The sequence below is a fragment of the Cottoperca gobio genome, chromosome 3 (assembly GCF_900634415.1).
Source record: "Cottoperca gobio chromosome 3, fCotGob3.1, whole genome shotgun sequence".
Taxonomy (NCBI): Eukaryota; Metazoa; Chordata; class Actinopteri; order Perciformes; family Bovichtidae; genus Cottoperca; species Cottoperca gobio.
Window position 1 is genome coordinate 17,570,682 of NC_041357.1, and position 14,333 is coordinate 17,585,014.

Sequence of the window (14,333 nt, forward strand, 5' to 3'; positions counted from 1 at the left end):
GGTCTTTTCAAAACACGACCAGGAGCCCCAACTAGACACTGATTGATATGTAAGCGGTCACAACCCAAAAAGGTAGCAATCCACTGGTTTAATCTTTAACGATGCATTGTGTTGTATAAGCTTATCACGTGTTTTTGTATAAAATATTATCCATCCATCCATCCATCCATCCATCCATCCATCCATCCATCCATCCATCGTCTACCGCTAATCCGGGGTCGGGTCGCGGGGGCAGCAGCTCCAGTAAGGAACCCCAAACTTCCCTTCTCCGGGCCACATCCTCCAGCTCCGACTGGGGGATCCTGAGGCGTTCCCAGGCCAGTGAGGAGATATAATCTCTCCACCGAGTCCTGGGTCTTCCCCGGGGTCTCCTCCCAGCTGGACGTGCCTGGAACACCTCCCTAGGGAGGCGGCCAGGTGGCATCCTTACTAGATGCCCGAACCACCACAACTGGCTCCTTTCAACTAAATTATTAAAATATTATCTGTCAAATAAATGTAATGGAGTGAAAAGTACAATATTTCCCTCTGAAATGTAGTAGTGTATGGAGTAGCATACAATAGAAATATTCAAGTAAAGTAAAATACCTCAAAATTGTACTTTACTACAGTACGAGTTGAGTAGTTTCCACCACTAATGGAATTGGACATGTGCAGGCTACAAGATAACCCTCCTCCCTAGACAGAGACTGTGGATGAAAGCACACTTATTGATATACACGGGGGCTGTAATTTATTTGCTACTACCCTGCCTGGTTTCTATCAACTCCAGATATCTCCTGTGGCTTGTTCAGTTTATTAATAAACTCCATTTTGTCCACCTCAACTGATCTGGGGTTTGTATTTATACCATAGTGAACATTGTTGCGAGGATGGTGTGGCTCATACCAGTTATACATTCATATGGTTTTTCCTCACCACATATTGTTTGTCTACTTGAAAACTATCTGTGTTTCTGGTACCAAGCAAAGCAGGAATAAAGCTCATCACTGCAACAAATTCTCTTTTTAAAAAGGTGAAGGTGTGAAGTTTTTAGGGTTAAATTCTAGGTTAACATATTTATTTTAGCTGAGTTCTTGCTTTGTATTCATACCAACAGGCCGGATGAAACAGTTATGTTTCCACGCTTCTTGTGAAACGAGTGTTAAGAGGTAACTAAATTGACGATATGACTTATTTATTGACAACTTTAATTGATATAATATGAATATAGAGACATATAAACACCTGGCAAAGTACTTCTGTGGTACTCATATACCGTGGCTGGTATAGTGGTGCAAGCCTACCGTCAATGAGTACACTGCTGTTGTCCATATGCAGGCTGTAATTATAATAAAACACTGTAGTGAAAGGTGAATCAGTTTTAATGAGTTACAAACTATTTTATAGTCTATAGTTACAAATCATAGAAATATGGAGTGAGTATGGAACAGCTCCTATAGGACTTGGATATAGCCTATGGAAATGTTCTGATTTTGTAGTTTCAATCCCTATATTCAAATAAATACATTTGGTTGTAATATTTCAAAAATAATATGTAAACGTTGTGTTTAAATTCCCCTTAATGACATCAATTTAAGCGATGCTGTGATTTCCAATTTAACTAGCCTGACCTTATTGTTAAAACACATTGGATTTGTTCTGTAACTTTGTGTGTTAAATGTGCCTAAATGTGGACATCAACTACTCCATTACTAATGTATAGGCCTGAGCATGGCAGATTTGTACTTTGGGTTTGTTTTTACCCACCATTTTAATGAAACAAAAATATCCTCCGGGAGGCTACTCATGGATGTAGGAAAAAAGTTTCCTTGGGGCAACTAATAAAGTTACTTCCTGAAATCTTAGGTGGGGCGGGATCCATGTTCTGACTCTCCTCTCCTGTTTATAGTTTTTTTCTCATCCAGGATCCTGACACGTGGCTGTTTGGGAAAGCCTGGGTGACCCACAGTTACTCCTGCAGCTAGCGGATCCCTGCCCTCCGCTGCTGGAGTCTGGAGAAACTCAGCGGCGCAAGCCTGCCTTCATCAAGCCGGCCTGGATGGCAGGGACACACTGGTGCAAAGACTGCCGAAACCACAAGGTATGTAAAACATCAAATGTCCCATTCATGTCGTAATTTCATGTTGTCTGGGGTTTTCGGCCCGTAACGTTAGCACTAACTTACTCAAACTGATGTTATAACCGATAGCGTTGGTTTGCAGTGATTGCGTGTGTTGGAGCTAATGTCTGTAGCAGGTCTACATGGCTCTCAATGTTTACCAGCTAACGTTAGCTTGCTAACTTTTATTCACGGAGCTACTTCAGTGTGTCGTTGTCAAAAGCACGGCTCTGTGTGACGTTCACTTCCCGCATTGTTTGTCAGTTTAGTGTGCTGTTTTCATTTTCTGTGTATTTTATATTTAACTGAAGCGAGTTAACTGTTACTTTATCTGATCGCCTCTGTCCTGCTAACTCCCCAGACAGACAGGGGTGTGATCAACACAGGATTTTTAAACACTAATAAATGCATGTTGTTGCTGTTGCAACCTTTCTGCTAATTATGAATAATCAGTTGTAGTGAGGTTTACGCCATTTAAACTTTTCGCTGTAACGTTGTCTCTTAAAGAGGCATGGCCAGACTTTCCACAAGCAGCTGCCAAAGAAAGGGAAGCAAACACTGGAGTCTGGTATTCCTGGACTTTACTTTCCCTGCCACGACTTAACTTTTGACACAACTTAAGCATGGGTCTGTGGCTGGTAACAACAATTTACATCTGGTTAAAATGAAAAAATAACAGAACAATAATTGGGATCAAGCAAAAATGCAAACAAGCTGATTCCAGCTTTTCAATTCAGAGGATTTTAGGTTTTAGACTAAACAAGCTGTTTGAAAAACACTTTAGGAAATTGGGACAGGGTTTTCTTCTGACGTTTAACTTGCCGAAATACAGACCATATTAATGAAAATAATAAATCAATAAATGCTTAAATGTTCATACATGTTTGAGAAGGTGCAGGAGAGGCATGTGTGTCTGAAAGTGTGCTCCTCTTGCAGCATTACTGGTTGCAAGTGCTTTTTGGACCGTGGGACGGATGAAAGGTGGAAGCTGTAGGAAGCCCAACTGGGCTGTAGCTGCTCTGTTTATTCCAGTTACCCTGCTGGTGCTTACCTCCAGGGGGGCCTCAAGCAGCCACAAGATGACACAAACAGCTATGGCTCATGCAACAGCCTCGGCTGCAGGACCAGGCACCGGCCTGATGGAGGACCTCCCATGCCTCCGTGCAGTAGCAAACTTCTTATCCAGCGAACATGCTCATGTTTGGCTCTTGTCCCTAGTGGGCTCTGTTGCTGTAGGCCTCAGTGGGATTTTCCCCCTTCTTGTCATTCCCATTGAAGCTGGAGCTGCCCTCAAAACCGAAGGTAAGATATGGCAGCATGTAACCTAAACATGCCAGTGAATTACTCACAATGCTATACTATCAATATTTTTGCTTATAGCAATTATGATTACACAGCATAGACAATTCTGTATTCTGTACTCATTCATCAATAATGCATCATGATATCTGTGTAACTGAAGAGAAGAGATGCCCTTTAAATGGTGATATAAAGCAAGAATTAATTAAGTTCTGCATTATTAAGATTTAGTCATTGCTTTAAACAACACGACTATTCATAATTTAAGCATAATAAATAAGGTTAGTATTTTTAAAGCATATGTCAGCATGAACCCAAATGCCACCATGCAAATGTTGAACAGCTACAAACTGACAACAGACTGCAGTGTTGAAAGCAGAAGAGTTCAGGGTTCATATGTCTGCAGTAAAAGAAGGAAATAGTTGTGCCTCATCAACCCATTAAGTATTTACACGTGAAATTCCAGCTCTTTTGTGGCTCCGTAATAAATCTCAGCTCTCCTCACCCTGTGACAAGAGAACATAACCCCAGTGGGATCAACAAGCTGCACCGTCTTCTTGGTTTAAAACTGTAGATGGAGCACAACCTTAAAGATCCCATGAAACTTGAACTTCCTGGAAAACTGTAGCTTCCTGGAAAACATCTTCAGTCATGAACTTAAAGTATAAATGAAACAAGAAGACTTTGAAAGCAGGCTGTACAGTAAGTGATGCACATTTACAGGAAACGTTCCTTCTATAAAATGACAACATCAATTGCCACAGCTATTTGTTTGACTGAATAGGAAGAATGTCAAGTCAGTTTAAAAGTCATTCAGTTCAACATCAAATTGAATGGAAAACTGACAACGTTCACCTGCTGGTCGCACTAGATGAGAAGTCTAGACGACCAACAAAGTTTGTGAGTTTCTTCCTTTGGGGATAATACATGTCTGTCCAACATTTCAATAACCAGGCCTAAATTACTGTAGGTCAGCCTGTGGCCCCTTAAGTGGCCCCACCCACAAGAATGTGGCCTATATTTTAGGCTGTGGGATTTTCAAGTGCAGTCCTGACCGGAGGTTAGTCATTACTGAGGAAACTCCTAAAGCTTTTGTGTCATGTTTTACTTTTTAAAATACAAATTAATCTGTATAAAAGGTGCCATTTTCTAAAAAAAATAAAAAGAGGAAGGAACCGTAGAGCTGTTAATTCATATTTATGTCTCTAATCTCAAACAAAAATGAAAGAAAAACTGACCTGAAGTCAGTGACAAAATTCAAACAAGTATAATTTATTGTAAAATAAAAACAATGATGTAAACAAATATAATTTATTGTAAACTTAAGGTAAAATAAAAACAATGATTTTCATCAGGTAGATAAATAATTAATGCCGAGTGTGATGTGATGGGTGCAAACAAAACTTCAACCAAACCAGCTAGTAGGAAGAAGAGCGAAGGTGGAGAGGAAGCCACTTTAAGAGGCCTAATTTACTCAGGTTTATTGTAGGCAATTTCCTTCCACACTCACCATTAGCGTCTGAGCCAGGAAGCTAACCCAACCATACAAGCAGCAGGCAGAGAGGGAGGGACTTCACAACCACATGAAGCCAATGTACAGTTCTTTATTAAAAACACGATGTAACTTTTTTCCTCTTCTTTCTTTCTGTGTGTTTTCTCAGCTGGTGGTCAGAAGTTAAAGCAGCTCTTGAGCTTTGCTATTGGTGGTCTCCTTGGTGATGTTTTCCTGCACCTCCTTCCTGAGGTGTGGGCGCTCTCCGCCTCTTCGGGTGGGTCTCCTTTGCACCAATACCATCACCACCTTTTGTATTTGAAGTATTTTTGTATTTCTTTGACCCCTCTTACATTAGGCCTAAATGAGAATAATATATGTTTAATAGTAATTGGCTAATAAATAACTTTATTATTCACTGCTCCATTGCCTCACTAGTAGAGGTGTAAAAATTCTCTAAATCCACAGTTCGCTTTGGAGGGAATTTCTTTTCATTTGGCACAAAAGTCCATTTGGACTCGAGGAATGAACAGATTACAATTTGGTGGACAAATGTCAAAGTCACTGTGACCTCACAGAAAAAATGTATAAATAAAACAAAGGTTGGTATTGTCAATAACCTCATTTGAGAACAGTAGTTCTTTAGATATGATATAATAATGTATGTTTAATTAATGCAACTCTTGGTTGTAGTTTTTATAAACAGGGTTGTTTTTGACACTCGACCATGTTGTAGCTCGGTTGCGTTTGCTCACTCGGTCTTATTTGCAACCTCTCTGCTTCCATCCTAGCTGGTAAACACAACCACTACATGACCCAGGGCTTGTGGGATAATCGTTGGCCTTTTGGCCTTCCTTCTCCTGGAGAAGATGTTCCCAGACCAACACAGCCACGAGGAGGACCCCACTTCAAATTCAGACCTGAATTCTAACACTGCTGTAAGTGTTTCAGCTGAAAAGCTTTAAGAAGAATATGATCATACTGTCCACAGGAGTCTCGCTGCACACAGACAAGTCAATACAAGCCTTCACATAGTTTTGTTTGGTGTGCTTGGTCTGTTAGTGCTTGGTCTGCATATTTCTATCTGTGTTTTGGTGACTGAAGAATCCGATGACCTACTGTACAACCGGGCTATCAGTGATTTCTTCTAACAGAGAAGAGTTTAAAGGAATTGTTCAACATTTTCTTTCCGAGAGTTGGATGGGAAAACCCCCACTATTCTCGCGTCTTGTTATCACTGAGAGGCTGCCAGGCGGCCACTGGAGACCACTGGACCCGGCCGAGAAATAATCCAGCACATAACTCCTAATAGAACAACAAGGTGTAGTTTTTTATACAAATGAGAGATTAACAATTTTAAATAGTGAGATTTAAAGGCACGAGTAGGCAGATTTTGTTACCCTTGGACAGAGCCAGTTGAGCTGTTTCCCCCTGTTTCCAGTCTTTGTGCTAAAATAAGCTAAACTCTCCAACAAGAAACCAAATAAGAATATTTTCCAAAATGTCAAACTTTTCCTTTAGCATCCTCTCAGTATTAATAATTAGAAAATGTATGTTTATCAATGAGCAAACTAAACCACATGAAATGTTGTGTCTACTCTGTACTCAGAGTTGAAACAGCTGTTTATATTTATTAAGTGTGTTATCAAGTGTCAAAATGAGTTGCTTGAGTTGAAGTTTATTGTTTAGTAATGATATCATAAATAGTGTAACATTAAGTTTGACTCTGCAAGGTTGACCAACACAACTTTTTCTTAACACATGGCCTCTTTGTAGACAACGAATGGCTGGTTGCAGTATGTTTGTGGAATCCGTCTCATCCTCCCTCTTGTCTTTGAATTGCCAGTGAGGGAGAAGATTGGCTCAGCTCCTCCACTGGTGTCTATTAATAGCGCCGGGGTGAAGCAGCTGCTTTAGCCATTTCACTCAGTTTATAGACAGAGGCAACAATGGAGGTTATAACTATTTATTCCTTTTTTTAAATGTTTGTTTAGGCAACGGGAACAAAGACAATGTGGAGAAGAGATTGAATCACTTTCTTATTTTTAGGTTATTTTAAATTGGGTGTAATGCTTTGACAATTTAGCTCCAATCTCAGCCCTGGAAAAAATCTTGCTTTATTACATCCATATGCTTCAATCATAGACATGGAGCAAACATTTTGCTGCCGCGACCGGACGACAGCAGGCTATTTCCCTCTCACTTAATTTGCCTATCAGTCTAAATGGCAACATAAGGGATTTCTGAATGACGGAATAGGGAAGTTGGTTGTTCTCGGAAAATGGAGGCTTTAGCCTGAAATTAATCCGTCTTTCTTTTTTATATTCATAATACAAACATGTTGAGCAGTGTTGGAATTTAAAGGTCATCCTTTTTAAGTCTGAAAAATGAAGCAGAAGTACGAATGAGTCTTATTACTGCATATGTAGGAACTTTTTTTCAACAGCTGTTCTGCCGGCAGGAGGTAAAAGCCTTTCATACACAACGGGAGCAACAATAAAATGCATGTTTATTGCACTGTTGAATCCAGGCTACCATTAACTTACTGTTTTTAGCAAGTCTGATGTTAGTGGGCAAAGTGGTTTCCTTTTAGAGGAGACGAGCCCGTCCAGATTAATGTCGTATTACAGATGATGGACTCTGATGGATAATGGTAACCGAAGGACTATTTATTTAATAAAAGAACGTTAAAAATGTATTAAATAGAGGTTGGTGTTATGGTCCATGTTGGGACTACATGTTCATTTTTGCTTTGTTTCTTCTTTCTCCACAGTTGCAGTCTAATTCAGATTTCAGTGGAAAGGCAGTGGCATCACTCAGAAATGGGCACCATGCTGAGTCATGGAAATCCTCTAAGCAGCAGAGCCTGCAGGAAAGATCAGAGAAAATCAAGGTAATTCTGACAACCTAAAACATTTCCCAGTTAACACAAAAGACAATCTTTTTTTTATTTTTTTATTTTAAAGAGACACAGCTTGATATGGGTTGCTTATGTAAGAGATGCATTTTTTGCTTTTCCATCCTCCAAACTGATTAATGCAGTTTAAATCACAACTAGCAACTTGATAGGCTCAATTAAACTAACTTGTATTTCTTTTTGAAAATAATTTTTAGCCTTTCATTTATCTAATCCTTATTTTTCTACTACACTAGTCTTTTAGCACCACCTGAGGAAGGAGAACCCTTACCCATCTCAGCACACATTACTTGTGTATGTGCAAATACACCCTTTAATCATTTATACTCAATTTGACTTATGAACATATGCCACACGTAGGGATTTATTTATGTTTAGAAAATAAAGATTTAATTCCATTTATTTATTTTATTCTTATAATCCATCCCTCACCTTTTTAATTACATTAGTTAGACTTGTGTTTTGATTATCTCCAATCAGAGAGCACAGAGGGGGTTAATTAATATGAACATAAACAGCAAACTTAAGCTCTCCCAAGTATCTCAGTGCCGTTTAGTACCAATACATAATAAATAATCAAAATGGCCAATCTGGAGAAAAACTAACCTAACTTATAGTTATTTTAATTCAAACTTGCACAAAAAGAAACTTATTTTAAAGAAATGTTCTTTACATGCTTATCCTGTTCTGGGCTGCAGGGTTTGCAGCCTATCCCAGCACACACAGGGCGAGAGGCGGAGTACACCCTGCACAATTCAACAGTTTATTACAACAACAATAACAAAATTGGCCCAGGAAATTGTGGTACATAACCAGCAGCTGCTTTTTGTTTCCTGAGAGGAACGGATCATTTACAGCGTTATTTTAAATGGGTCAGACTACAAAGCTGGGAGGATCGTAAGCTGACACCAGAAGATCTATTTAATCATTAAAATTACAACCTATAAAAGCTTACATATTGGATATTGAAGTACAACTGATCAAATGTAACCAGAATTATATCTTAAAAGAGGTTTATGTGACTGATAAATGATGATATTCCTGGACAAGACCGTTCTTCTTTTAATTTTGATTTATAGAGTGTAACAGGAGCATTTTGTTTCGTATTTCACAGACGAGTGGATACCTAAACCTACTGGCCAACTGCATTGACAACTTCACCCACGGACTGGCAGTAGCAGGAAGTTTTATGGTTAGCAAAAAGGTAAGAAGCATAATCCCAACATGAAAAACACAAAACATTTGTTGTCCTGGAATGTCTATATTTCTCATTCAAATGTGACACACACACACACACACACACACACACACACACACACTTGGCTTTCCTTTTGTGTTGCTCAGATGCTTTGTCTTAATTCTTCTAAATATAGAATTTGCCAGTAAATATTACAATAAAGTTTTGACAATCTCACAAAGCAGAATATCTAATTCAAGTTGAGTTATTCCATGCAGTCGGTCCTTGCATCAGAAGTTCAGACGGCACATTTCACAGTGAAATATCTTTTAACTGCTACCTAAAACCAAAAGCAGTAGTGAGAAAAGTGTGTTTTTTAAAAACGCACTGCAGTTGTGGATCTTGGGCTTCAGTTCTCATCAGCGTGTAAAGCAGTGCTTTGTGCTGATAATGTGTACATTTCTAATCACACTGGTTTAACAAATGACTCGTGTGAGAATGTGATTACGTTCACATTAAGTCCTCAGCATGCATATTTATTATACATGAGCGCCTCGTCTCCATAAAGTGTAATTGCAGGTGAAATAGCTCCCCGGGTTCGTACACCAAATGAGCGCACAATCATGAACTGGCAATAACTTCTGATAAATGTATCGCGTAAACTGACACTCTGCTGTCTTTCATGTCAACATGTAGGTCAATTAAGATACTTGTATAAATAAAGAACTTTCAGTAGTAGTTATTGTCACTGACTCTATAATGTTAACTCCTTTCTGACCAACAGCCAGTTTATAATGATGGAGAGATGTGGTTGTGTAGTGAAGTGCTTGTAGATTTGTAACCCTGTCGTATGCAAATAATTGGTTTGGGGAAACTCAAATCCTGCCCCCAAAGAAACTCAATAAGAGCCCAGTTGTGAAATGTTCATTCCGAATATTTGGCTACGTCTGCCAAATTGTTTGTTGTGTGCACTTCAAAGGTTGAGTGTTAGATTGAGAGTTGCAAAATAGCCGTTGAGGAGCGCTATAATACCTAATGAAAGCGAAGGACAGAAATGTATCTGGGCAATTTGGCAGCGTACGCAGCCTCTCTGCAGAGCAGCGGACCTGTTTTATCAGCAGCCCCACAGTCTTAAACGTGGGCCGCTCAGTGGACATTCACTACAGGATACATCAAACTTTTTTTTTTTAAGTTTTGAAACCTATTCTTGTTGTATCATCTTATAGGCTTGATCAAGAAGGTGCACTTTAAACTGCAGTAACGTGTATTTGCGTCGCTTCAGCAGGTTACTGTATATTTGTAGCTGTTGGAAAGAGAGAGTCCAGCTGGAGAGACATAAGGCTAGCAGCGTGAACTACGGATCAATGTGCCAGAGAGGAAGTTAACTAGATCTCTCAAACATACACATACAAGACATCTCAGCGGGGTTTTCTGTTTACTGTCATGCTCATTTATTTCAATGTGACTTTGCCTCAGTGAAATGCTGTAGGGAAATGATCCGTATCGGCGCAGTGTTTAATCAAACACCGTTTTTTTTTTTTATTCTGAATGGCCGATAAACATTTTAAACTTTGATCTTTTATTAGTAAATAACACTTAAGGATATCAGGGTTATGTACATTTTCAAATTTCCCCTTTGCAATCAATGACACCTTTTGGCGTAACCACAAACCACATTAATTTAATATAATGAAGTCTTCGGCCATTATTTCCTAAATATTTTCAACTTTTTCAAATCTAATTTTCAAGATTATATTAAAATATGCAGAAGTAAGTAAGTAAGCGATTTTTATTTATTTATGAATCGTGGCCTTTTTTAGCTACTTTTTTTTCTAATGGTTTTCTAACTATCTGGCGCTTCGGGCTGACTGATGCAGAGATTCTGTTAACTCCATTTTGACAACATGCATAATTTCAATTGTCTTTCACCTGCATGTGATGTGATGTGTGTATAACTACTCTCTTTACACAATGGATAGGTCCCATCGTGTTTTTCATGGAGGATTATAAAAACTTTTAAAGACTTTAAGCTGTCACAGCTTTACGGGTCTTTAAGCAGCTCAAAGTTTTGTCTTTTACTTTTCCCCTCTTTGCACTATGTACTGGAAGCTTAACACATAGAGCTTAGCACTCAACTCAGGTGCTTTCAAGGATGAATTTGTCATACATTTCCCCTTTTGATACTACAGAGCACATTTCTCTACCACTTAAGACAAAGCAGTGTTAATGAATCTTTCCTTGCAGGTTGGGTTCCTCACCACCTTTGCCATCCTGCTCCATGAAATCCCCCATGAGGTGAGATTACAGAATCCTTTGTTAAATTGTCTGACAATATAATTTCTTAATATAGAACATTGAGGTTCACTTGAAGCCATCATGTTTACGTAGCAGAAAGTACTAGGAAGAGTCAGACTGCAACAGTGCTTGTAAACACGGTGAACGTTGAGCCATGTCTCTGCTGTGGGACATGTTATCGTCTGCAGGTGGGAGACTTTGCCATTCTGCTGAGGGCCGGGTTTGACCGGTGGAGTGCCGCCCGCATGCAGCTGTCCACGGCGCTAGTCGGTGTCTTGGGGGCTTGCTTCGCTCTGTGCGCTCAGTCACCAAAAGGCACAGGTAAGACTCTTGAGTATACATTCAATCAGATGCATTGTTGTCAACTGGAATCCATTTTACAGTTGCCAGAATGACACACAAGTCTGTCCTACCGTTTCTAGAGAATGCCACTGCCTGGATATTACCTTTCACCTCTGGAGGCTTCCTCTACATCGCCTTGGTGAATGTGGTGCCTGACCTGCTAGAGGAGTCCAGTTTAAGGTATGCATCCTTGTGTTCACATTAAAAACACAACGGGGACCCACTTATAACTAAAGCGGCAACCTCCAGGTCTGACAAGTTAAGCCAATGTGGAAGTGCCTTAAACATTCTTTCCTATTATACAGCAGGGGGCGACTACTGGTTGCAAAAATAAGTCTGATTCTATAGAAGTATATTAGAAAATGACCTTACTACTCTTTTGATTTATTACCTCCAGTAAACATTTTCAAGTGTATTGTCTCAATCGCTTCAAGTCTTCAAAACAGCATGATGTTCATTCTGTAAATAATGTTCCCCCTTTTTTTAAATTATTATTATTATTATTATTATTATTATTATTACATTACAGGTCATTTAGTAGAAGCTCTTATCCAGAGCGACTTTCGGTGAACTAACTACAGGGACAGTCCCCCTGGAGCAGCTCAGGGTTAAGTGCCTTGCTCAGAGGAACAATGGTGGCAGCCTGGTATTGAACTCAGAACCATCTGGCGTTGTATTTGGAAGCCACTAGACCACTAGGCCATCACCACCCAGAGTAAAATAGGGTATACTTTAAGGCGGGGTTGATTGAAACATGAAAAATGTCTTGTTCAGCGTTCACTTGCACTTTGCTCGTTTCATTTCTGGTTCCAAAAAACCAAGATGGCGACAGCCAAAATGCCAAACACGAGGCTTTAACACGGTAGTCCACAAACCAATTGGTGGCGTCACGGTGGCTACGTTCACCTCTTATAAACTGTCGGTGCTTATAACGTATATAACATGGCTCCAGAGCACTACTAGTGGACAAAAACTCCACAGGGTACCTCTAACCTGTTCTACACGGCAACAATGTATGAAGGCTGTTCACAAAGAAAACGTTGTAAATCTGGTTCTGTGGTGTAGAAATGGGCAGATTTCCTTGAATCTTTCTGAATCTGCTCCCTTTGTTTGTTTTTACCAGGCAGTCCCTACTGCAGATCCTTCTCATTGTCTGTGGCGTGGCTGTGATGGCTGTGCTCTCTGCCATTGTTGACTGAAGATGGAGGAAACCCCCCTCTTGCCTTAACCAAACACTAACACTAAGCATTCTCCACCAACCCCTTATATCTGGTACCTTTCATCTTTGTAAACTTTTCTTCACGTTTCACTACACCAAATATTTGACGGAAAAACGGACGACTGAAAGACTGACAGGACATTTGTGTGGACACTTTTAAAATGTACCAGCCTTCAACATCAAGGAAATGAAGAAGGTTTTGTCTGGATCTCTGTTACCAAATTGTCTTATATTGTTGATCGACAATCATGTTGTTTTGCACATACATCTACACAGGTACGCTTGATGTACCAGCTCAACAGAAAAGGTATTATTTGACAGCTAAGGACCTGCTTCCTTTAAAATGTATTCAACCCTAAATTGTTTAAACATTGTGTATTGTTACTGTTACTTCTGATGTGGCTGCTGCATATTTATTAAAAATTAGACAAGCAAAATATAGTTTAATCAGACGTGAACCAGCATCACTCCATCATTTTGTATTGTTAAGAAATAAGTCAGGATGGTCTGTTACAATAGCATCATGTCTTCACCAAAGTATATATTTTTTTCCTGTTTTGTATCTTCCCTGACACAGTACAGTCTGCACCTTTTTTTTGATCTCTGCTTGAATAAATAATTGTGATAAAGTTGAAATTGAAGAAAAGGATTGGTACGGTTTGTTAATATTCAGTTATGACTTCAGTTGCCGTATATTTCGTGAGACTAGGGACAGATCACGACGCTTAGGAATGTAACCATGCAGGATTATTCATGGGAATATATTGTTGATGCAGCTCTTGGTGAAAGTTTCCACCCCTGTTTATCAACTTTATGACAAAAAGAACGCACATACTAGCAGACAATTAGTATGAAGAACTGGGACATAACTGGGTGTTATAATGATCTCAGTGGGATTAGGATATCCTGATATTGATTGGTAGACCAGTGTGAAGATGCTGCCCCAGAGTGTTGTGACCAGAAGATCCTGTCCACCATAAGCATATTTTCACTGCAAAGATCCTATGCCTAAAATGTCATATGGGAGTGGAAGGAGGGGGGTATTGATTGTGTGTTCACACTCGTCCAATATCAACACAGTCTGTTTGGCAAGCTTCTGTTGCCATAACGACTCCGCGGCGGGTTGCCTTCCTTAGTCATCAGCCTGTGCGCAGCCTATTGTCTGTGGGAGCCTTCCTCGGTCACGGCACAGACGGACGACAAACAACCGCTATGTACAATGTAGTGCAAACACTTGAGTGACAAATCTTTCATTGATACTCTGCTGTGTTCCCATAACTACATAGTCCCAGTGGTAAATTCCTGCAGTCAGAATTAGAATATCTGACTGATCTTGTGGACAAATATAACCGTGTGCTCTGTTTTGAGGCTCGGCTCAGAAAATCCTGAAATGTTCTATCAGCGTTTTTGATTTGCCTGTGATGAGGTCATCATGTCATACTCCAAAACTGTAAACGTCTCCAACACGACCCAGACTTTGAGTTAAACACG

At 39.7% G+C, this 14,333-nt stretch overlaps 1 protein-coding gene across 1 annotated transcript; it reads left to right on the plus strand.

Annotated features, from left to right (window-relative positions):
- Positions 1–1,842: 1,842 nt before the first annotated feature.
- Positions 1,843–13,501, plus strand: slc39a13 (solute carrier family 39 member 13). The gene is given in 11 exon segments (XM_029455124.1): positions 1,843–2,083; positions 3,038–3,403; positions 5,062–5,169; positions 5,684–5,721; positions 5,723–5,830; positions 7,666–7,785; positions 8,924–9,013; positions 11,231–11,281; positions 11,470–11,602; positions 11,704–11,803; positions 12,747–13,501. Coding segments are annotated over 10 exon segments (1,152 nt in total). The 5' UTR covers positions 1,843–2,083; positions 3,038–3,075; the 3' UTR covers positions 12,823–13,501.
- Positions 13,502–14,333: the final 832 nt, after the last annotated feature.